We start from the raw sequence: 26,659 nt of genomic DNA, 5'->3' as shown, positions 1-26,659 counted from the left end.
TTTAGACTATTTATAACTCTGAAAAGATTTCATCGACCATCGGCAATGGCCCCTTAGCTCAGTCGGTTAGAGCGCCGTGCTAATAACGCGGATGTCATGGGTTCGAGCCCCATAGGAGCCAGAGATCTGTTTTGTTTTACCTACGAAGAAAACATTGGGGTATCTAAGTAGTTATGTGCACAGCAGTTTTAGATGAAATTATACTAAAAATATTACAGAGATATTCTCTGAATTTCATCTCCGGCGGGATTCGAACCCGCGACCTCTGGATTAGAAGTCCAGCGCGCTATCCGCTGCGCTACGGAGACAGCCAAGAGACACTGGAGCTGGGAAAATTCCACCCCAAGTAGACGAAATGCTGCTGAATTAATGAACCTGTAGGCAAGAAACACGACGAATCAGACTGTCCAAACCTTTAAAAATAAAAACAGTAAGGTTCTACCGAGACTCGAACTCGGATCGCTGGATTCAAAGTCCAGAGTGCTAACCATTACACCATAGAACCGTTGTGGCCTGACTACCGTATAGGCCGCATCTTGCAAATCTGGGGGTTTGGGTTAGGGTTAGGGCTCAGCTGTGGGCAGGTAACAAATCTACCAGCCTGGCCATCATATTCCTTGCCACCTTTCCTCACTCATCGGTACATTTTCTTACTTATTTGCTTCTTCTCTTTCTTATGTCATATCTTATGCACAAAATTTCACGAAACGCAGAAAATATAGAGTATTCAACGCTCTGTGAACAACCACGTCAGATTTTCATTTATGCAGCGTAATGTATGGATGGATGGTTGGTTGCAAGCTCAAAAATGGTTTGATTATTTGTAGGGTATATATTTTGTACCCTTTTTGCTCGGACTCTATTTCTTCTCTATAATACGGTGGACCGAAACTGGATAAAACAATAGTGAATCTGAGCTCAAGATCATTATTTTAAACAATCTAAAGAACGATAAAAATATTATCATACGGAAAAGTGATAAAGGAATCTCGTGTGTCATCTTAAACCGCAAAGATTACATTAAAGAAGTTGAAAATCAATTAAACAAACGCGAACATTACCAAATTTTAGATGCTCCGATTTTTAAAGAAACCGGCAGTGTGATTAATGACATTTTAAAAACATTAGTGACTGACAAAATTATTTCAGATAAACAATACGACTATCTTTCGGCTAGTTCTACGGCACGTCAACGGCATATTTATACCCTCCCGAAAATCCATAAGAACCCGGAAACAGAATGGTTTTTACCAAACATTATACCTAAGGGTCGACCAATCATTTCAGACTGCTCCAGCGAATCTTATCGAGTCTCAGAATACATTAACCATTTTTTGTTACCTTTAGCGTGCCAACACCCATCATATCTAAAAGACACATCCGATTTTGTTGAAAAAATAAAGAGTTTAGAAATCCCGGAAAATGCCTTCTTCATATCAATGGACGTTAGTAGCATGTATACCAATATTGACACGAAGCTGGTCTGAACGCTGTAAAAAAAATGCTTTGAGAGAACTCCTGACCCAAAACGGTCCGATTCTGAAATTCTTAAATTACTCGAAATTTGTTTAAAACGGAATGATTTTTATTTTAACGGTAAGGTTTATCTTCAGACTTCAGGAACAGCAATGGGTAAGAGATTTGCCCCAAGCTATGCCAATATATTCATGGCTGAATGGGAACGCGAAATTGATTTGATCTCTCCTTTCAAACCACTTTTCTACGGACGTTTTTTGGATGACATATTTCTAATTTGGCAACATACTATTCAGGAATTCTGGCAATACTTCGAAATTCTAAATAACCATCACCCATCAATCAAATTAACAGCAAATATAAGTGATCACAGCATGGACTTTCTCGACACAACAGTATTCAAAGGACCGGATTTTAATGAAACTAGGAAGGCTGATATTAAAGTATTTTTCAAACCCACTGATACCCACCAACTTTTATTGAAAAGCTCTTTTCATCCTAAACATATATTTTCAGGCATAATAAAATCGCAAGTTTTACGGTTCCGTAGAATTTGCACCAGAATAGAGGATTTTGATGATGCGTGTCAATTAGTCTTTAAGAAATTGTGAGAGCGGGGATATTCAAAACGATATCTCCGCAGCATTAAAAGCAAAACTCTTTCAGGAATTGAGAATCGGAACACAATCCTCGTTCCGGTAAACTCTAATCAATCTTTCGGATCACGGCCGTGCAAATCTACAAGATGTAGAACCTGCGAGCATATTTTAACAACCAATTCTTTCTCTAATAAGCATAACGGTAAACAATTCCCTATTAACGGTGAGCTTTCTTGTACCAGCACAAATATCATTTACCTAATTTCATGCGACAAATGTCATTTACAATACGTAGGCGAAACTAAAAACTCTTTGAGAGAAAGAATTAACGGCCATCGTTTCGACATCTCCCATCATCTGGATAAACCTATTGGGAACCATTTCAACTCTCCCAACCATTCCCTCGCAGATATGAAGGTGGCGCCCATTGAAAAGGTCATCGCAGAAGAAGACACCAACCCTAAAAGTTCAAGACTATACAGGGAGAGCTTTTGGATGAACCAACTAAAAACTATTTCGCCCTGTGGACTAAATATACAGTTTGATTCTCAAATAATCCCATTTGTTGCTCCATTCAATAACATTTCTTGCCAAGCATCCATAATTATCGAAAGATACTACACAGAGTTACAAAATAAATTTCCCACTATTTTTTACAAAAAATTAGTCATAGCTTATTCGAAAAATAAAAATCTACAGGGTATAGTTGTTCGTGGTCGACCCCATCGATGATGTAGAGTGATCTAATAGAAATATTCTCATTTTCATTGTCTTTGTACTTTATAGTATATAATTGTCTAAAACAATTTACTTTCTATACCTGCAGCCATTAATCGCTTTTCTTCATTATTCCGGAAAATTTGAAGCAGTCAATGTAGATTATAAGTATTATGAATTTCTTTATTAGGTCCAAGAAGATTTATAGGATAACCGTTATGATCATCTTTGATTTAGTTCATTGCATATTAGCATCACAATTATTGTAAACATAACTTTAACCCTGTGCCAGTGCCTTATATTGAATAGTAACTGGTTACTCTTCAATCACCCTAATCTCTATAATTATTGAACAACTACGAAATTCTAATGCAAATACAATATATCATAAATGTATACTTAAGGCATAACTGGTATGATAAACCATGATCTAAACTTTCGAAAATATTCAGAGTAAACCACCTCAAAAATTGCTTTTAGAAATTGTTATGGGTGGCAAAGAGATATTCAGTACCATCATGAAGTATTTGGTTGAAAATTTTAGTAATCTTTAAAATGAACAGGCAGTCACCCACAGAAAAAAAAAACATTAATCAGAGCCATCGCCAGTGGCGTTAGAGGGGAGGGGAGGGAGGGGAAGCATAAGCTAGCATAGAAAAACTGAATTGTAGACCCCCTACCCCACACTACATTTCTCTCAGACGCCCCATACACTTCCTAGGAGCTTTGAATCTCAACCTCGACAGCTAGTTAGTCTGCTCCCCATCATTCCCCCAGCCCCACCACATAAACAAGGAATTTAGATCTGCTTTATAATCATTCTGAACAACCGATTCAATAGTAAAATAAAGTGCATAAAATTTTTTTTTTCGAATGACCTTGGCCAAAAAAGACATTCTTAAATTAAGTATATTGTACATTGTACACTTCAAGTAACATGACACTTGAGAACGTGACAGTTTTTTTTTTTTTTTTTTTTTTTTTTTATAAGTCCAAACTAGGATGGAACATGTATAATTTTCCATTGACTTAACATGGGAATACGTCACAGGGCCCCATCAGCTGTTAAAATTCTGCATTGGGTTCAATTGAGGCCCTGATAATGGATTATTAATTTAGTTTTGACCTCAATATGTCATAGTTTTAAGTTCAGTGATCTGATCTCACTCAATATTGGACGAAACTTCCCCGTCATTCTAATACGAAAAAGTTTCTTCAAATTTCATTTTAAGTTGCATACATTTTGTTTTAACCGCAGTGCAATTCTACTTTTAAATGTTAAATAAGTCTAGATTGAATTAGTTTTTGATATCGTTTGTAGCCAATAAATTCAGTTTTAAAACAGAACATCTAAGAATAAGAATATCACGAGTAACTACGAGCGTTGGCAACAATTTAACTGTCTAGACTGATATTAGAAGCTTTCTTGGTATATCCATCCATCCATTCATCCAGTGTTTCGAACGTTCATTATAGCCTGAGTTTACGCGGAAATATCCGTTCATCAACGTACTCTTTCACACTTTGCGAAAATTTAACTGTTGATTTGAAAATTCTTTTTTTCAGGGAGCAGATGTTAAGACATTAAAGGCAAGTAGGATTGACAATTTCGATTTGATTTTGTTATTGGTTTTAATTCAATGTGGGGCCAAGTAAACTTTAAAAAGATGAGATGATTTTCGTGCAGGCCCGTAGCCAGCCAAGTGTTTGTTATCACCCAAGGTTGATCCCTATCGAAATACAGAAGAATCGAAAAATATTTAGTATGAGTTATTGTCCTTGTTCTTGAAAATGTGTCCCAAGTTTTAGCCTGTAAACACTCTAGAAGACCCCATTCTTCACAAATTTTGACTAAACTTGGTAATATTATTCAGTATCGCCCCAAAAAGTTCAAAAGAAGTGTAAGACTGAATGTTGAATATTTTTTACTGGTAATTGTTACTGTACTGCACTGCACTGCCAAATATTTTTTAAATCAAATGTCAAAATACATGAAAAATTGAATGCACAGTTTTATAATAAAGTTTTCCACAGATGCAAAGCATTGGATGAAATGCTTGCCAAGAAACAATTCAGAACAGTTAGGTTTGATATTGTAATATTCCATTGCCTAATGAAATGTAGTTATGCGGAAAGCAAAGCACTTACATATAACTTTTCACACAATTTTTTGCATTTTTTGCATGGTCAGCGCCTTCCCTCCCCCTCCTGACCACTGAGCTGGCATCATGGCCTTTAACTCGATTGGCCTCCATTAGAATTCAAATCTGGAACAAGATTAATATCTTTTGAATAAAAAGAGGAGGTTGGTACATCTTGACAATGTCAAGCTATGAACTGTGTCTTATACTTTGACTGCAATAGCCACTTGTTTCTTATTAGGGAAGTTTGTAAATGCTTTTATTTGGTTGGATTGTAAGTTTGAGAATATAGTCACTTTAGTAATTTTGTAAACAATAAGAAGAATGCTCTGATTGCTGTTACAATCCCATCAAATAGCATCATTTCTTGATAAGAGAAAGGTTGCTATTGCAGTCAAGGTATGATATGAAGTTTGTAATAGCTTGACATTGTGGTGATGAGGATGGTGCAGCTTGTAAAAACATTGTGATATTTCCTGTTGTATTTAAATATTTCTCTATAATATCATTATTTTTTGAAAGGTTGAAATAGTCCTCAATGTATCAATTGTTGAGAGTGATATATAAATATTAAAACAAACCCTGAAAGATGTTCTTACTCAGAGTTTCACACTGTCACAAGATCTTCAAATTCTATTTTAATATTTTTTATACCATATAATGATAAAAAGAAAAATTTGTCAACTGTTGATACATTGATTTCAGAAAGACAAACAAACATCAAAATATTCATTCTATATAATTGAAGTATATCATTTATTTTGGAAGTTTGGATGATAAATATGCAATAAAAGCAAAAATTGCACATGCCACCACCAACATCAAGGATGCTTGATTCTCTAATTTAATTTCTTCTACTAGTTCTTCTTTTTTTCGAATATTTTGCTTTGCTCGTAAATGACGATTTATTAAATTAGCATAATGTTGACGATAATGTTCATCAAAATTGTAAATTTTTGTATGTCCAGTATAAACCTTTCGTTTTATAATTTTCTCATTAATCGGGCTTTGAAATCCAGATTCAGGACTGTCTGCGTCATGTTCATGTTCGCGTTTGTATTCACGTCCATCATGATGCACATTTGGTCTTAATACACCTCGATCATACAACCGTCGTTTTTTGAGGTTACCAAGAACTTCATAAGCTTCAGTTATTTCTAAAAATATCTCATTTTCTTTATCACCTGTCTTAGTGTCTGGATGATATCGTTTTGAAAGGGTATAATACGCTGTTTTTATTTGACTCTGAGTTGCATTTGGACTAACGCCTAACACATCATAATAACTTCTCTTTGATTTTGTGCCTGTACTGTAATGTTTCACATTAATGGCAATCTTTGTTGGATCATTGAACATAGAAAACACACACGGCACATATGTCATTTGAGAACGAGCATATTTCATTTGATAGGTATTCTTAAGACTTCCATAATTTCTACACATTGAATAAACAAATGGTAGAAAGGATGGGTTTTTATCACATATTTCCAATAAATGTCTTTTAACCACTCGGGTCACAACTGACGAAATTAATGCCATTTTTACAAAGAAGTGGACATGAATTTTTATGTTTTCCCATGGGTAAGAGAGATGACCAGTTTGGGATTCGAAACAATGTTGTCACTTCATTTCATTATTTCACCATTTATTATGCTGACATTTAAACTCAACATGGCATCTGAAAACAAAAAGGAAAATAAGTTAATGATGTTTTGTTGTGTTTTAAATATTTTTACAAACAATTTTTAGTCACTACCTCAGCACAAACTCAAAGCTCCAGTTCCAATTCATTCTCATTCCTGGCCTGACACAGGGTTGTATCCTATTGGTAAATCGACTTTCGATTTTGGACTATTAAGATTTGTTACCGTTACTGGATACCTATAATAGTACTCAGCCTACATGTACTTGCTTGACTAAAGACTTCCCTACTTCATTGTAAACCTTAGCTTAGGCCTACGTATATTAATATTGTTAGTAGTATGTTGATTCATCTTTGTTGATCTTGAACTACCGGCCACAATTTTGACATTTGTGAGACTTAGTTCTACTAACCTGCAAATCATTACTTAGTCATCATCAAATGAAAACATACACTGATATTTCAACCTTCATCGTGTCATTTCCACTCTCTGGATTAGATAACAAAGTTGCGTACAATTTCATTGTATAAAACGAAACTATTATTTCAAGCAGATTGAATATCACATGACATATATTGAAAAAGAAATCATAATCTCAATCTTGATATCAAAATGATTTTAGTAAAGTCTACTACATTTTTTTTATATATATTATATATATTAATGGTTCGTTTCATTTAAAATTGGAAAATTGATGAATCCAAAATAGAAACAAAATGGCTTCCTCAGGAAGACCCGAGCACAGAGCTCCACCAGAAATTGTAATAACCGCTTTACTTATAGAAATTCATAATCAAAATACTTGTGATTTTTTAGCCCATATTGTTTATATTATAAAATATGTGTCCCTCATCGACTGGTCTGTTGATTAGATTCGTTGGAGAAGCGACAGTCCAAAAGTCCAAAACATATTAATTTCTTGTTACTGACATTCTGTAATTGTTCATTATTTTAACGTACAACTTAGTTACTACTGTTAATTTTAATGGCTCTATTAAGTCTTCTCTGTTTTAGTGTTGGCCCTGCATTGCTCACTCTTTGACTACAAATTTCCTTATAGGCTTATGAATTGAAATATTAATTACGAAATACTACTTAGAGTCTTGGATTGACCTATGTTTAGATAATATTACACAAGGGAATATTTCATTTTGAGACATTAAAAATTCAAATGTTAACCTTGGTTTTGTTATCCTTTAATGTGACACTGTAGACTCCGAGCACAAAATTTATGTTAGTGAACTGTAAAACTACATTGAAGTTATATTTTGCAGTTTTATAATGAAGAAGAAGCTAGGAAATATACATCTAAGTAAGTCTAAAAATGTTCTATCATTATATTATTATTATATTTGATAAATTTATTTATTCTTATGTTTGAATTATTCTGAATTGTGAGTTGAACCAATGTTTAAAGAATCTCAGACTCAAAAGTGTTGCCTGTTAAGTAACTATTGATATCTATAATTATTGAAATTAATGAACGCTATGATTTCAAAAGACGAAAATGCAAAATCTTGAATTTTTAGTTTTATTTTTTCTGCTGGCTAGTCATAATAGATTTAACAAATTCTGCATGTTTTGTTATGCTTAAAGTATGAAAATTTTTATTGAAAGAAGCATTTGATTTTTTTAAGTTCTCGAATGGTAGAAATACAACAGCAGCTTTCAGAACGTGCAGTAGAATTATTAGCTCTTCCACCAGATACACCTTGTTTTCTATTAGATGTTGGGTAATTATTATTTTAAGTTTGAAAGAGGGAGTGTGAGGCTGCTTTCATTCTCTGGTATGAAACGACTCCGATCATCCACGGAACAAAAGGGGCTTTTGCTAGATATGTTGTCATCTGTGTCCCAAGTGGTAGAATGTGTACATAAACTATGTCCATCTCTTCATCATGGAGTTATGCAACGTGTCTTACAAGGTATTACTGGTATGTTGGCATGCATTGTCAATTTAAACAAGAGTACTATGCACAAAGGGATGTAGACTATTTCCAAAGAATATTGTCTCTTAGATAGTTAAGCTTATAGATTAATATAAGATAGGTCATACTTTTTCTGCATGATTATTATTTTGGATATTTTTTTTGTTAATATTTGTTTAGTTGTGGCTCCGGTTTAAGTGGAGAATGGCTATCTGAAGAAGGACACATGTGGATTGGTGTAGATATCAGCCCTAGTATGCTAGGTAAGTTTCTATTTGTTTCGCCTTAAGATTTGCCATTCCTTCGACCAATTTTACTTTACAGAAATTTAGCCAAGCTAATCAGTAATAGTGTTCACAGCTCAACGTCGAAATTTTAGTTTTCAAATCCATGTGTTTCCAGAATTATCCACGTTTGAGTATCATTTCTTAAGACTGCCATATATAGAAAAGTCATTATATAAATAAAGGGTGAAAGGAGTGATTTTGTGCATTTTTTAGTACTTCTGAAGACCATTTACATATATTCAAGACCCAAATCAACGCCCGAAAATGGCAAATCTGTCCCTTTAAACTGCAGATAGCTGCATGTTTGTTGTAGGGTTATGAACTTTGAAGAAAATTGTCCCAATAGAATCTTCAACTAGAGTTTTCGAATTTTTTAGTGTTTTGATTGTAGCCGTTTCATTTTCTGATATGGTCAAAGGGAGATAATTTCATTAAGATTTTATAATTGAATTTTTAGGGAAAGCAGATGTCTGGTTTCAAGTCTGGAAATTGATTCAGATATTTGACATTAATCTAAACTTCTGAGTTTTTTTTTTTCCAGATATAGCAAAAGAAAGAGAGGTAGAAGGGGATGTTATTTTATGTGATATGGGATATGGAATGCCTTTTAAGCCTGGAACATTTGATGGTGTTATTAGGTTTGTTTGCTTTTGTACTTCTGTTCTAAAATATTGTATACAAATGAATGGATACAATCTGTATTAGAATTTTACTTTGGAATGGCAGAAGGTCAATGAATTAGACACCATGTGTTTTAAATTATGTCATAGATCAAGAAGGTTTCACCTGTAGGGGATAACAAAGTAGTAAGCAACCAATTTTTCAAAACCATTTTCATTAAAGATTTATTCGTGTCTTTTTTGCAACGGTTTTCATGTAACTCTGGCTTTATATTTCAGTATATCGGCACTACAGTGGTTATGTAATGCAGACAAAAGATATCATCACCCTCCTAAAAGATTATTTAAATTTTTTTCAACACTTTATGCATCTATGGTAGGATATTCTCATAACTGTATTATATTTGTTTCTTTCTTTTAAAAATTAGATTCTTTCTACGACTATATCATTTTTAGCTTTATAAGCTGTATTAGTAATTTGGTTGTCGTCATCAAGACAGGACATTCCCATTATTTTAAAACATCTCATGCCATTTGGTGACTGGTTTTGTTTATAGTCAAATTGAAAGAGGTTTTTTAGAGGTTTTTTGGCTGTTTGATGTGTTACACCATTCTAATTTTAAATCAAATGTCTAGGGTTCTTGTATTGATATAAATTCTTAACGTTTAGGATGTCACTTTATCATGAGCTGCTAATGATATCCAAGGGCCTTTGCAATAGCTACCGTACTTCATAAAACACAATTTTTTTTTTTTTTTTTTTTTTAGAGTCGTGGTGCAAAGGCAGTCTTTCAATTATACCCTGAAAATAGCTCACAGGTACCTTTAGATAACTTTAAGCTTATCTGCCTTTTGATGATCTGGCATGTTATTTGAATTGATATATATTTACAATAATAAAATATTTTCACTCTTTAAATACTGCTCAATACATTGTAGAGGGATAAAGAATATTAAAACAGAACCTGAAATATGTTGTTACTCAAGAGTTGCATGCTCTGCTATCTTAGGATAACTATCTATTTCAGCCTGTGTCCCTTGTAATTGGTATTTGGTCCTTTGATGAGTTTTGATGTATCAATGAACTTGTCCCTTTTATAAGTTTTAATGATATATATACTGATTATTTGTAGTTAGAATTAATAACATTTCAAGCTATGAAAGCTGGTTTTACTGGTGGATTAGTTGTAGATTATCCTAATAGTACTAAAGCTAAGAAGTAAGTTACCTACATAACAATGTCATTATTTGACCTACATACCATTATTACTAGTGTGTGAGATACACTATTTTCCAAATAAATTCAGCCATCTAGACTATATTGGCAAAGAACTTACATGATTTATTTTTTGCTCTAATCGAAAATAAAATCAAAATATATGAAAAACTGGCATTGTTACTTGAAACTAGCTGTGATGCAAAGGTATAGGCTGCATCCAGCAATTAGAAACTAATGCATTTTCCATTCAAGTATACATAAGACCCTTCAACTTGTCTGGAACTATAACGTATTTGTACTCTACTTCACTTTACTAAGATAATAAGTATTAATGTTTTTGAAGTTCTTTACCGATTATATTAAATGGGGATTCAAGCTTTCCTTTATTGATTTTTTTCCAGAATATTTTTATGTTTGTTTACTGGAGGAGGGAATCAAACTTTACCAAAAGGCCTGGGGACAGATGTTTCAGATGAACATGTAGCCTATAGTGATAAAAGGTAAGTTCTGACGGAATAGAAAAGAGTGAGAAATATACTAAATAAATGTAACAAGATATTACTCTACTCAAGAGATCTCAAGTTGAATAACCCAGTCTCAGAATGGTTTCAAGTGTTTCTGAAGGGTCAAATGTCTACTCATTACGAAAATAAGGTCTGAGAGTTGTAGGCAAAAGGATGAATATATAATTGACAGGTATAATCATCTTCTACGTAAAGTAACATTTTTAAATGTTTTGTTGTGGTTTCCTTGCTGTTAAAATATTCCAAATGTAGTCTAAAAATGGATGCCTTATTATTGAGACATGCATATTATGAATAAAACTTTTGTAATACTGTAATGGTCTAGATTTGTTGTTTTTCCCTTTTCTGTCTTTATAAAACTATATCTCGTCTTATATTTTAGAGTCAATTTTGGTAAATTAAAAGGAAAATCAGTAAAGAAAAGTAGAGACTGGGTAATGGAAAAGAAAGAAAGGCGAAGAAGACAGGGGAGGTAAATGCTCAAATAATATTATACAATTAAAATCTTGAAATACTTCTGCCATTCATATTCTATGTTTTTGTGACGTTAACTTGGAAGTTCAAATGTTATTTTCTGGCTATCATATGCTGTTGGGGAAGTGTTATTCTCTCTTTGCAAAGAAACCTTTTACCCGAATTATAGCCCAATAGTATAGAAATATATATCCTAAATCCCTTAGAATTCTTTGCTAGTGATATTGTACAAAGATTATTTAATTTTACTTGCAGAGAAACCAGACCAGATTCAAAATACACGGGCAGAAAAAGAAAACCAAGATTCTGATAATAATAAACTTGTTATATTCAAGGCTTTTGTTCCTTTTCATACTTCCCAAGAATAGTGAAGCACAATATTAATAACCTATGTCCTATATGGAATTGTGATGACTTTAAGCAGGAAAATAGAGCAAAATAATGAGGTTGTTGTCCCACACATTTTCCAAAAAAATATGGCAGTGCATATCCTTAAGAAGCACTGTGTTATTTTTCTCACTATTTTCCCCATTTTCTGCTGGAAGTGAGCTTGTATAAATTTTGATGCAAGATATTTATTTGTAAAATGAAGGTATGTGCCACTGATAACTTCGGATGTATTTTTTGCCAATTTGGTCAGGAATGTGGGGACAACTGGAGTCATAATCACTTTACAATTGATTCATCCCTCTGATAGCTATTTTGAAAAACAAGACATAGTTTGAAGTAATCCTTAAATCCCACTTTCCTGACAAAAAGTAAAAGGGCAAAGGATGCAAAAGTGTAAACCCTTTTTCTGGTTGATGCATTGGACAGAATTGAATGAAAGAAAAAATACCTGGTTAAAAATTATTTTAATATTTAACAATAGATCATATCAATATATTGGGTTATCACTGCCAAAAATTTCAAATTACCATCACTAGATATTAGTCTAATCAGTTTCCTGAGATGTCCAAAATCAGTATTCCAAACTACGCATGTGAGTTTTTTGAGCTAAAAAAGAGTCACAAACAGTAGCAAAACACCATTTGAATTAATTTTCATTTGTTGAAAAAGACGTTACACCAATACCTAATACTTCTCCTAGATCAGCTATTGAGATGTTTTGAATCCATTTAAATGTCATAGTAGAAATTATATGAATATTTGTTGTTTTCATGTCCAATTATGAACCTGATCAAAAGCTAAATGATTTATTATTTTAAACTTTTAAACTGTTTAACTATTTCTTCATAAATAAACACAGCTGTTCATTAAGTTAATCCTGATCTCCTAATAAAACTGTTTGAAATAAACAAAAAATTGGATAGGGCACAAACACACAGTATGTTAAAACGACTGCAACTGGAAATAGTTTAGGTCTCCCGGCAGCCACATGACTATTCAACGTTTCAGCCTCCTCTACCTGCTTCTTTAAAATTGGATTTCGTAAAGCTCTTGTGGCATATTTCCTGGCCACTGGTGCTAAACTCTTGCTTAAAGCCAATCTAACAGGGTTGTTGGTCAACATAATCTTCATCAAATTTTGGCTGGCCATGTTTTCTTATGACTGCAATATAAAATTTGAGATTTATTTTTAGTAATAAAAGGAAAAATAAATGAATATGAACCCATCCCAAATTTTAAGATTTTTAAATTTTGCCAGGATTTTTTGACGACAAAACATAATCCTAAAAAAAAGCTAGTGGCCCTGACCTGACCTAGCCTATACTCCACCAGAGTTTGGATATAATGCACTGAGAAATAACTAAAAATTGTAAGAATTATTTCTGGTCTTATTTATGCTTGGCCAAGAATCAAGATGTATTTATCTAGGCCTATTTATAGTTCTACACAAGTAAACGATATCCAGGTTATTTTTATAATATTATAATGAATCAGGTGCTTTAATAATCAAATACAAATGATAACTTAGAGAAAAATAATAAAAAATCATCAACTAAACAAACCTTTTCAAGGGCAATCGTTGATCAGTTTAGCACAGGAAGTAGACCAATTTCCAAGTTCTACAGACCTTCAATGCATTACATGTCATGACAATCGAGACTAAATCTAATGTGTCCAGTAAACGTCACATCGCCTTAATGTCAAAGCGTCCACATTAGTCTGTACCAAAACGCCATAAATTTTCAGATTGAGGAAAAAATGTAATATTAACATCCAATTAGTAAGCTTAATTCGATTACATTTTAATCAAATCAACCGATTGGTTTCTGAAGATATTCCCATCTAAAAATTTACAGTTCATGTCTGTATCCAGGAAAATACCTGAGGAGGGGGCCAAAAGGAGAGGTGTCTCTCAGAAACCCCTTGAAGTCAAGGGTTTAGGGGCTGCCAGGCAGCTCCACAGGCCCCCCAAAAAGCCAATGTTTTCAAAAGGACCCGAGATGAAGTTTGAGCATTTAGAGGGCTTAATTCTTTCACAGGCCTCTAAATACGCTACTCACCATGTGCTCTGGAGAATTGCAGCTAACATAGCCAGAGAATGACTGAAATATGGCATCATGAATGTACATATTACCTTGAGGATATTGTACCTATATAAAAAGATAGATCCTATCAATTTCAAGAAAGGTTATTTTAACAGGGATTCCAGACTAATGTGCACTTATAAATGACTGTGAGTTATACATCACACTGCTCTGTCCATTCTTGTTAAAATCCTTTGTTTATCCAACATACAATTCTGCAGTATAAAGGGCCTTTATTTAGTTCTTTATCCAATCCAAACAACCATAGGCTTTTCCCATGTCAGCTCCTCAAACAGTCTAAAGGAGACAAAGAACAAATAAAAAGAGGATGTTGCGTAGGATATGAACCAGGATGTTGCCTCGGATATGAGCCATTAACCCAAATGCCATCAAGAAGAAAGGAACAATCCAAAGTAAAATTTCTCTACATAGTTTATTGAAATAATAATATATTGTCATACTTATTAATATTATTATTATTTTAATGAAAGTTGTCAAAAACAGTCTAGTTTTTCTAGTGATTAGTTAACAAACACATAAAGAAATGAATGAAGAAAGAAATGAATAAATGAATGATGAACATCAAAGGTAATGTTAAATGCTTTTTATGTATAAGTCTATTGGAGACACTGATAGCATCGATTTACAATATGCCAATTTTCAGACAGATATCTGTAGTCATAGTTTTATGACGTCACTATCACAAAAGCTGCTAATGATTAAAGGACGTTTTGTGATAGTGATGTCATAACATGCCTACTTTTAGTGGAATTGCAAGAACCACAGACGACTGACTCAAAATTAGAATGCAGCAAATTGATGTTATCAGTGTCGCCGATAAACATATAAAAAGTTTAGAAAACCTCTCTTATAATTCCTTTAAGCCTATTGATAGATTTTTGTAAGTGAATTGTATTTTTCAAATCATTTTTATCTTAATTGAAATATTTGCCTGAAAAAAAAAATTAGTCTTTTTGATTAATTTTGGACATATTACTGTCAAAATTTTAAAATCTTTAATACGAAAGAGATTAATTTTCCACTTTCATAGCTTAATGATCTTCTTTTTATGAGACTATCCAAATCTGCAAACAAACATTTTACAGGACAATATATCTTGAATACAGAATTTTGACGTCAAACTCACAAATGCATCATGTTACTTTGAAAGCTGAAACTAGGCATACCAGCTGTAAAAATACTTCAAAATTTCAATGCTTCCATCTTACACAGTTTCATGCTTAGATTTTTTATTCAGGCATTTCCACACTTGATGGATGAGCAATACCCACTTGTCATTATAACAATAGAGTTATCAATGTATGAAAGAACATACAAATTGGTTTGCTAAATTTCTGGAGCAATGTAAGCTCAACTTGAGCTCTGATTGGTAACAAATTAAGCTTTACATTCCTTTCAATGATGTGCTTATGACAAAAATATTTATAATAGAAACAAATGACCCAAATGGTGAAGAGTATCAAATGTTACAATCATCCGATTACATTCGACATAAAAACGTGAAAAAATGAGGGTGTGCCAATATCAATATATTATACAATAACTCAATCAGATTAAAATACAGATTCCTTGCTTTTATACCTACTTCAGTCTTTTTCTGTACTTACAATTCCTCAAACAGTCTTACATGAAAGTTACCCATACGCTCTGCAACAGATTCAGTTTTACAGAAACTGCTGAGGATTGCTGAATGACATTTCCTTTAACGCAACAGAATACACTTGTGAATCAATGCTATATAAGTGCTTTTGTTATTATTATTACAAACTAATGCAAATCTGTTACTTAGTGTTTTTTCTGTAGGTTTAATGACTTGTCATAATGGAAAAGTAACCAACAGAAAAATTACAGAACCAATATCTAGATCTGCAATTTATTCAGATTACATTTGAAATTAGAATGCAACCTGATGAGCACAGCTACCCCACAGAAAAAGATTGAAATGCAATGCATGTAAAACTGTATTTTAAACAAACTGATAAGAAAATGAAATGAAATATAAATTTGTTAAGCCTAATTATAATATTCTACAGTCTTTGTCAACATATACAAATTCTACTAGTCTTATTGGAGTTAGAGAAGGGAGAAATGGGCATATAATAAATGGATCTAAAGGGAAATAGTCATCTAAATATTTGCTTTACCGAAGGTAGACCTCTATTTCTACTATATGTATCCCTCTTTATTATTAAAGTCAGAATTCTGGCTCTTCACAATAAAACTAAAATGTATAACTGTTTAGACTGACATCACTTTTAAGGTGTAATTAACCATCTCATATGCAGTTATTTTACCTATGATGTCATAACTTATAAGCTATGAAATGATGACACTTTATTACTGCTGCAGTTTCCAGTGAATTGCAGCAACTGGAACTAAAATCTTAATTCTGATTGTTCAATTGATAGCTGAAATTGAGTTCTATCAGCAGATAAAGAATATATTTAAACAACTATATCCCTGTAAATGAAAAAGCTACAGGAACTTGCATCTATCTTGTAAAATATGAATCATTTTAACGACAACAGCAACAAGATTGCAACAGTTATTAATATCATACAGCTGGGAGTTTAAAGGAGACAGTTGTTGAAATGATGTACATCTTAATTGCACACTGCAATGGGAATTTTATGACAAAATGAATTCTAAATAACAATCATAATGAAACAGTAATTTCTATATTCATCTTCCAGAAGTATAACATTACCAAATACCATTGCTCCTGCTTTGAGATTTTCAGGCCTCTTTAACACTTAAAGGGACAAGTGCGCCATCTGTTTGACCAATCGTAGCTTTGTCCCAGAAACAGAATTTTCTAGCTTATCAGTAATAGTACTCACAGCTCACTTCGAAATTTGAGCTTTCAAATCTGTGAAGTGTCCAGAACTATTCACGTTAGAAAGTTAAAAAGACGATTCGTCTTTTCTTGAGATATAGAAAAGACATTAATTGAAATAGAGTGCAATTCCTAGTATTAGGTATTTTTGAAGGAATTATGTGATTTTCGTACATTTCTAGTACTTCTGAAAGACTATTTACATATATTTAAGACCCAAATAAACCCTGAAATGGTGAACTTGTCCCATTAAATGCAGATGTTACAATATTCATTTTGAAAGACACCATAAAAATGGTTTATTTCATAAAATTGCATGTTTTAAAGACCACAGTTACTGACAAAATATTTTGGAGCTCATGTCGGATATGCATATCAACTTAACCTCTCTGCCAAGTGAATCTTAAAGTAGACAGTCAAACAAAAGCAAAGCACAATGGTAGATTGGAAATGCTTAACTCCTTTAAATGATTCAACTCTAGACTAATATAATAAATAATGTAATTATACAGGCATAGTTAATGGCACCATTTACATACTTAAATAATGTCTAAACATTCCTTAATCACTTAATTCCAACAAAATAACATAAACCAATATTCAATAGGTCATACATGTTATATTATCATATCATAGGTTAACTTTCTTTTTAAATAAATAAGACAATTTATGGATAGATACTTCTAGAATATTTATTACTTCAACGTTTCAATGTGGTTCTCACACCATCATCAGGAATATAATAGAACCACATTGAAACATTGAAGTAATAAATATTCTAGAAATATCTATCCATAAATTGTCTTATTTATCTATAACCTGTGCTTCTAATATGCCTTTGAAAGATTATTCTTTTTAAAGTTAAATGATTTCAATGTAAGAACATGAAAACATTCTTTTAAGAACATAATAATATTCATGTTAGAACATGAAAACATTCTTTTTAGGACATAATAATATTCATGTAAGAACATGAAAACATTCTTTTAAGTACATGATAACATTCATGTGAGAACATGAAAACATTCTTTTTAGAACATGATAACCTTCATTAAAGGACATTTTCACTTTCTTCTAGAACATGGTTAAGTATATGAACATAGTTTTTTCAGAACATGAAAGCATTTATTCAAAAACATGTGAGAACAAGAACAAATTAAATTGAGAACATCGCAAATTTAATATGAGAATATGGATATGTTCTCAAATGAGTATCCTTTACATAATAAATAATATACATAACTACATTTTTATCACAATAACATATTTATATATTTATCTAAAACAGATATAGCTTGTGTGATCAATTAATGATAATATTGACCCATTGGACTGGTTGTGTCGGAACCCGTGAATATAGGGTAGCCTCCCCTCATTTAAAAAGTCATGCATTAGCCTTCTCATGACGTTTTCCTAATCTCAAATAAAAAAAAAAATTTTACTTTATGGGTGAATAACGACCATTGCATTGGATCACTCACTGCATTCTAAGTAATCTCAATTTCTTATTTCAGTAATATTTTTAAATATTGATTCTATCAGTTTCCCTTCTTTACATATCATTTGTGACCTTAAATCTCTGCAACAAATTCATTTAATACTCAATCTATCTACATTGTAAAAATCTCAATGAAAGATCTGTTACTGGTAATTACTAACAAATATCACCACCAAAAACAATGTAAGCCTTTTTCCATACCTATATTGACAAAGTAATATTTGAGCAAATAATGGTTAAATATTCAAGTGAATTCATAATAAGTATTATTTAAGATTCGAAAGTTTGGATACACATAAAGCTAGGGTTATATCGGAATGCTGGAAAAACAATAGTGGCAAAAACTTGACACAAGCCTTACTGGACTTTCACCGATGTTTCTATCTTTGCATCACAAACGAAAGATTTCCATTTTGATTTTTACAACAAGTTATCGTTAGGTAGTCAAATATACCACTTGATCTTATGGAGATAAGGGAATATATCCTTTGCAAGTGCTGATATTTGTTAATATAAATGATAAAATAAAGCTACATCAATTGGAAATATATAATATATATCAATAATATATAATTATGAATGTATAAAATTATGGAATGACTATAGAATAATATCTAAATTTCAAAATGTAACAAATTTCTCATTTTGTCATTGTCACATTCAATACCAAGTTTTTTTTTTATAGAGAAATCTCTTTGCAAACTTGATATAAAAATGCCTTATATTCACAATTTATAAATTCAAACTAGTAAAACATATCAAAGGCTGTGATTCGTTTGACAAGGATGGTAAAATAACCTAATCAACTTCCTCCATCCTCATGAAGGTCTGTTTTCCGCCCATAAGCACACCTGTTGCATCCTTATACACCATAATCCAAATTTTTGAATTCTACCCTCCATTTGCAAACCAACTGTCCTGGTGATGCATTGTATATCTGGAATATGTGGACAGCATTAGCTAAAACAATTACAGACAATGTGTGATAATTCTCCATTGATATACAACTTTGATATCATTTGGATATGGAGGAGGCTTAAATGGATAAAACAAGCAAATACAGTCTAACAGCAACCCTTGTCACCTCTATCATTCAAAAATGACATTCTGGCATGGTAAAGTTATGGCAATGACAAAATGAGAATTTTTTCTTTAAACAGAAACTAAATCAATAAATAAATAAATGTCTACATTGCATGAGCTAGCTATTTGAGTGAATGAAAAACAAATTCTCCCAACTCTCACGGTCTTCTGATTGGTTGGTGCAGCAGTGCAAACTTTTATGATTGGTTAAATCAAATACCTTCAACCAAACAGGCCTCCAAATGTAGCACAAATAACTACGACTAAAATAGCTAAACATATAATAATGGCAATCTTCTTCTGCAAAAACAAAAACATTATATCATTAGTACATGATTATCATAATTATGATGGTGCTGAAAACACTCAAACCGTTACTTGTTATTACCATAAGATAATTTTCTCCATTTTTTTCAAATGAATAATCTTGCAAAGACTAATGGTTTAATTCATTCAATTTATGACCTACATATATTTCATATCTGGCAGTCTGGGTTGGCTTGGATTGGATTGGACACACAAAACACACTGAAGAATCATTAAAAAACATAAAAAAATAAAAATACAACATTGCGTGTGATCGGCAAAAATATAAAAAAATAAATGTTACCTTCCACAGGAAATTATTTTGATCAAGTGATTATCTGATGATGTTGTACACACACAAAGCAACTTTTAAAATATTCATTGTGCATTGAGCACTATTCTAAACAGTGAAAAAAATCTTGTTCAAACACTGACTTTAGTATGTTTCATAGAATAAGGGACAAGAGCCCTCCAAGGAAGTAGAGCGTGCCTCTTTTTGTAAAATTCTGCAGACATGTGATCCCTTAAAGAAATTCAGTTTTATCTAGACTCAATTAGAACTTGTCTTTACTGCAATAATGGCCAATTTTACAACACCCATCAATACTTTTGAGTGACTTAACAAAATCATTTCATAGATTCTGGGCCAAGAAAACTAGATGAAATATTTGTATTTTTATTGTCATTATGTAATATATATAAGAATTTAGGTTATAGAACGATATATACAGAGTTTAACACTGGGTCATCAGGTCTCACTGTTCAAATAGAGTTACCTTTCCTTTTCTCACTATTCCATATCTTAATTTTAGTTGCTTAGTTTAAATCAAATACATTTGTGCAATTTTTAAACCTATTTGTCCACAAAAAATTAAAATAAATGGAAAAAATATTCCTTATATTAGTCTTCAAACTTCCAGATTAATTTTCAAACTTATTTTGTATTAATTTTGCCTTCAAAATGTCGGTTTTTAACTTCATTATTTCACTCACTAAACAACAGTAAAATAGCTCTGCTGTCTAATGGTTCATTACATATATTGCTAAAAGAACACATAAAAAAGAAAAGTCGGAAAAGTGGTGAACATCTAAACAACAGTGAGACCTGTGGCCTGATTGCACAGGTTGGTGAGACAACAGATATACAGAGGGTGAATATTCAAACTAAATATATGACACTACAGTAAAACCTCTCTAAAAAAGGTCATCAAATTTCATGTCAGGTATATTTCAATGAGGTATAAAAACTACCATGTTCAACCAACTAGCTGAAAGCTAAGTTTAACTGTAAGCATTGTGTATATAGTAGATAAAGCTGATCTTCCATCAGCTATTGAAAAGTGAATTCCACTTAAAAATTAACACTTAGTAACATAATGTGACTTTATTATGATATAGCCTTTAACAGAGAGGTTTTACTGTGATGAATTAAGGACAAAATAATAACAAAATGAAAATATACTGTGAATCGTTTATGAAGAATAAATGTAAAATAGCTCCTTCTCTAAGTACCATGAATAGGGGAAAATTGCTAACAGCACAAAAGTATGAAGGAAAGACTGACTGAAATTAAGTTGTCTTTCAATAAATTTTAACAGTATGCTTCCCTTAATTGGAAAGTAATAAGGCAATTTTCCACTTTCAAGGAATTCAGTTGGTACTTAGAGAGAAAGTGCTAATAACAATGACATTTACACAGAAATTAAAGCATCAAAAACAAAAAAATGGCTAAAATACTGAAATAAATATATTTAGAATCACTATTCATAATCTATAAATAAAATATTAACAACAATAAGTGGAAAACAAAGGTTTGCAATTTGTGAAACGGAGTCCTGAATCATGCTATGTAATGTCAACTTCACAAGCTGTTGTTTTACAGCAAGAAATGCATTTGCTCTTGGTCAGAGACTTAGCCTACCACAAATCACAAACCTTGGATAATGGATTATCAGTTCCTATGTACATGCTAAGTTTAAGCCATCTTCACAATGTCAAGGTATTACAAACTTCAAATTAGATGAATTTTATAATGCCTTGACATTACAAAGATGGGTTTGAGCAAGTTACTAACAAAAGGCACTTAAACCATAAATTGGTAATTTAGTCCTTACTCAATCTGTCTCTGATTTGATTTTAGGAAATCACAAACTGTTCTCTTCCTATTTTGATAGTATTACTAAGTTTGTGTACAGCTTTACATTTACATTTATTTTCTAGGCATAACAATAATATTTTTCATGTCTATTTTATACCTGCTATTCTTATACCTTATAAGCAAAATATGTTATATATGTATTTCTATTTAAGATGATTATAATAAAGGTTAATACTGTTTCCTGAACCTGAAGCAAAAAAAGTAGTGAAGAATGCATGTGCATGAATAATGTGACCCTATATAAATATATATATATATAAATATTATTATCAATTTATCTCAATTTTGTACAACCATAATGCCCTTATGTAATTGCAATATTATCATTGTAGAGCAGTTAACATAATTTTTATATTTATCATTTCTGAAATTTATCAAACTTTTTATAATTTAAATGTGAAACAAGTTCAACATTTACAGACTTCTTTTTATGAAAATTGAGACCTTCTTTTTTAACTTTTTTTTTAAAAATTAAGATGTGAAAAATGATTATTATTTACATTTAGTCGAATGCAGTAACCAGAGGTTTTCAACAATTTCCAATGTCATTATTTTGGGAATCAATTCATGTATAAAATTTGTGGGCCTTTAGTTGATTCCAATGTTTTATGGAACTGTAGAACTGTTATTGTGACTATTTATTTGGCAATAACTCAGTGGGAACAGATAATGGGAGGTTATTTAAAGTCTAATTCTGTTTGTCAAGCTTATTTCCAGCCTTCCAAGAAATATCATTTTAAATAAAGAAAATGTCTTTTAATAAACAATTGGGATAGGCTTTGGCTAAGATAACATTTCTCCAAAATATGAATTAGCCATGAGGGCTTTCCACAAGGATTGTAAAAAAAAAAAAAACAGTTGCAAAGTGGCATTATGTGTTTATGTATTAAGCTTCTAAGAATAAAATATTATGTGTATATACATAGACTTTTGTTAGCATCACAACTCAATTATCAAAAGAAAACTTTTATTAATCCTGAATATTATACAAATATGGTTTTAAAATCTTGGAAGGTTGGAAACCAGACTTTTAAAACATAGAATTAGACTTGAATACCTTTAATCTGGGAATATAACAATTAATCTATAATTTGTAACGCACCATAACTTTAAGAATTACTATTTACATTTTAAAAAAATAAAATATACTACTATACAAAATATACATATACAATGAAATGACAGCTTGCTGAGGAACAAGGAAATGGCGACTCGTAAGGCATCCAAAATATAAATTACCGTCAGATCTAACATAATACTGCTTCTCAAAAGTTGGTGAAATTTTTCAGCAAATGTTTGAGACTATTAAAGGCTCATTTCTATGAAAATGTCATACAACCTTGTCTTGAATCAAAGTCTATCAATCTTCACATGATTTTGAATCCTTGCAGGATTATGATAAAAACAGAAATTTTCATTCTAAGCAATTTTCAATTACCTTTGTCTCACATAAATGGTCAAATTTAGTTAAGCACATAGAAAAAGTTTCCAAATGACGTGCTCCATACTAGCTTTTTATACCCTTGAACAAAATAAACTGCTCTAGTTTATGCCTAAACTGCATGACCTACTACAATTCATTACAACAATGCTAATCATTTCATTGATATACACAACAATAAATAACTTAACAAAAGGTCAAAGGACATGCATGCCATACATATGAATTTTTACACCAATTTCCTAGAGTTTCAAACTTAAATAATATTTTGCTTCAGACACAACCAAATTGAAAACAGATTTTTTTAAGTTTAAAAGTAAAGATGTAATGTATGTTTTTAAAGGTAACATTTCCATATGAATTCTGTTTGAAAACCTAAGCTCACCGAATTCTGAAATGTTTCTTTTAAACAATTATGTCTGATGAAGTTTCTCCAAGGAATTCTGTCAATTTAAGAAAGTATTTAACCATTTTAATAAATGACAGCTTATAGTTTAAAGGGATATCAAATTGTAGCAAAATAACATTTTATTTTTCATAAAATTTATTTTCAAGTTAGCTTGAGGAATCAAGAATTGCACTTAATTAAAAGCAGACAAGGGCATTACAATATTTCTAGCATTATTTCAAAGAAATTGATTGAATTAGATACTAACAAAAAATTGGCCCCGTAGTCATTTAAAATTGGAATGTATGAACAGTATAAGAGGTATTTTGAGATAATCAAGTTGATTTTAGGTTATTTATGTACACATTATTAATAACCAGTATCAGTTGAAAATCTATATTTAATTTAGTTCTATGCATCTTCTTTCAACAATTTTAATTTCAGCTAATACTTATCACGTTTAAGAAATTTATTCTTTCAGCGACATAGCTTAAAATTATCTTATTTAAAATTCAAATGAAATTATATATATAACTTAGCATGATTGAACATTAACAATAAATTATTTTATAGAAAAAGTAATTATTAACTTTGAAATATTAAAACTACATAATTCTTTTATAATAATTTCCATTTATCATGGAATGGCAACAAATTTATTTAATTCCAGAAATCAGCAATCAATAGCACTAATTACTTTATTAATCAGCTGGTAATGAAAGCCCAATAATCAGTGCAATGACTCCAAGACCAATCACAATACAAATAATAATCAAAATTTTTTTCTGAAATGATGAAAAAAACATGCACACATAAATTCTACTATAAAGTGGATGAGACTATGTACATACATAAATCGTAGAAAAGATGATTGGTGAATGCATTATGTATGTTAGTTTTCTCAGTAAAATTTATGGTTAGCGATGTTGGATTGTCGTATCGTTGAACGATAACTGACTAATAAAAGCTGTTTATATCACTTTTAGAGAGCACATGAGCCAACATAACATTTATGTTTCTGTTTTCCTTTGTATGAATATGATCATTTCTTGCCTGTCCCGTCTGTTTCACATCACTCAATTCTCCTATTTTCACTGAGAAAACTATAATACAGTGCTCTTATATAAAAAAATTAAAAATAGTTTAAATTTAAATAAAATCAAAGAACTAAAATGAAATAAAATACAAAAGTGTGAACTACTAACATTTCAATATTCCCAATTTCTGAATTTGTGAAAATTAAGGTACTGTGTAATTCTCTGGGATTGTTTTATAACTTATTTTTTACTCTATTCTATTATAGTGCAATTACTTATTCCTTGTAAAAGGCATATTAAAGAGATTGTAAAGAGGTTTTCTCAATTTTGTATGTCTTTTGGGAATACTGATAGCATTAATTTGCAATTTACAATCCCTTTAAGTAAATGAGCCAGGGTATGGGCTGAAACACATGCTCAGTTATGTCTTCTATGTCCATAGAAGAAGGATAGATACATGAAAATATCATCAATCTGGTAAAAATCTTATCATCAACTTCCACAATGTGACATAATTAATTCAATGACATTTGAAATTTTTCCCACCTGACAAAAAACATTCCAAAGAGAAGGTTAAATTCAGAAACTGATACATTGAAATGATAGCCGTAAGGGATTTAACATATAATAACAGAAAAACTAAGTAAAGTAAAGGCTAAACGGATAAGCCAATAATTAAACCTAAGATTGCTAGTAACACAATAACACAAATAATAATCAGAATTTTTTTCTGAAAAATAAAAAATAAAACAAAATGAAAATAAAATTTGAACAAAACTCATTTAAAATCAACATGAATGAAAATTAAAAAGTAACCAAAAAAAAAAAATACCAGCCAATACCAAGACTCTTTATAGATAATTTCAAATACTTTCTTCCTTTCATACATTTTTGGCCAGAGTTGGAAAAATTCTTCCCAGAAATGTTCAGAAGAATGCGTGGACTCTCTTTAAAAGAAATTGAAAAATTAAAATGAAATTCAAGAAAAATTCTTACCCGTCTGGCTTTACTCTGATATTTTACAGCTTTTTTAGTGTCCATTTTGGCAGTTTCTATATAATCTACGGCAGCTTCTACATTGTATTCTATACGATCTATCATTTCTCCCTGAATAACAACACATCGTCAAGAATTAAAACCTAACTTAGTTAGTGCAATACAAATCAAGAATAAATCTTACTCTTTGAAGAGATTTCAAACATTTCTTTAAGATAATGTACAATATACCATTAAGAAGCTTTGGTAGACATAAGGTTTCTGCAATCCAATAAGAATTATGATAATCCTTCTGAAACACTAATGTATCTCTTGGACTATGTTCGTCAAGTTTGTTTTAATTCAGAAATGAAACGTCCTGCGCCTAATTGGGCTAATAAAGCTGGGCAAAACCATGTAATATGCAGTAAGGACAGCAGCATAATCCTGCTCTTCTTCCAACCGATTTCCAAGGCACAACCTCAAGCCTTCTTTTATTGTCTCATCTGCACAACTTAACACTCTTTCCATGTCAGCAAGGTATTGTTTAAACCTATATTTCTGGTTAATGAGCAAGTGTCTAACTCAATGAGCCCCTACAGATTTAGTTTCAGAGAGCCAAGACAGTCACTCATGTTATTTTGGATACCTACCTGACTTTCTACTAACATTGCCATATCCATAAACATATCATGTAATTCACGTATACTATTTTCTAATTTAATAATATCATTATGCCTAGCTTCTATATCTGCTAATGTTTGTTTTGCTTGTTGAGTTTCCATTATAATCTGAAAGAGGGTGAGAAAGTTTT

General features: G+C 31.5%; 3 protein-coding genes across 3 annotated transcripts; 1 reads left to right on the top strand and 2 right to left on the bottom strand.

Annotated features, from left to right (window-relative positions):
- Positions 1-5,779: 5,779 nt before the first annotated feature.
- Positions 5,780-6,226, bottom strand: LOTGIDRAFT_97157 (hypothetical protein; the record flags this gene model as incomplete). The annotated part of the gene is made up of 1 exon (XM_009053109.1): positions 5,780-6,226. A coding segment is annotated over one exon (447 nt), but the record flags the coding sequence as incomplete, so codon positions are not given.
- A 1,063-nt stretch (positions 6,227-7,289) lies between these two features.
- On the top strand, positions 7,290-11,961 carry LOTGIDRAFT_182042 (hypothetical protein; the record flags this gene model as incomplete). The annotated part of the gene is made up of 11 exons (XM_009053573.1): positions 7,290-7,337; positions 7,851-7,888; positions 8,214-8,309; positions 8,685-8,767; positions 9,333-9,429; positions 9,691-9,787; positions 10,180-10,230; positions 10,545-10,630; positions 11,032-11,130; positions 11,537-11,626; positions 11,884-11,961. The coding sequence occupies 11 exons, from the start codon at positions 7,293-7,295 to the stop codon at positions 11,936-11,938; spliced, it is 837 nt and encodes a 278-aa protein (XP_009051821.1). The 3' UTR covers positions 11,939-11,961.
- Positions 11,962-25,525: 13,564 nt separating this feature from the next.
- Positions 25,526-26,630, bottom strand: LOTGIDRAFT_153095 (hypothetical protein; the record flags this gene model as incomplete). Its single annotated transcript, XM_009053572.1, has 3 exons — positions 25,526-25,600; positions 25,867-25,977; positions 26,499-26,630. The coding sequence occupies 3 exons, from the start codon at positions 26,628-26,630 to the stop codon at positions 25,526-25,528; spliced, it is 318 nt and encodes a 105-aa protein (XP_009051820.1).
- Positions 26,631-26,659: the final 29 nt, after the last annotated feature.

This window comes from Lottia gigantea (genome assembly GCF_000327385.1).
Source record: "Lottia gigantea unplaced genomic scaffold LOTGIsca_2, whole genome shotgun sequence".
Taxonomy (NCBI): Eukaryota; Metazoa; Mollusca; class Gastropoda; family Lottiidae; genus Lottia; species Lottia gigantea.
The sequence above is the reverse complement of the archived record's forward strand: the minus strand, read 5'-3'. Positions and strand labels throughout refer to the sequence as shown.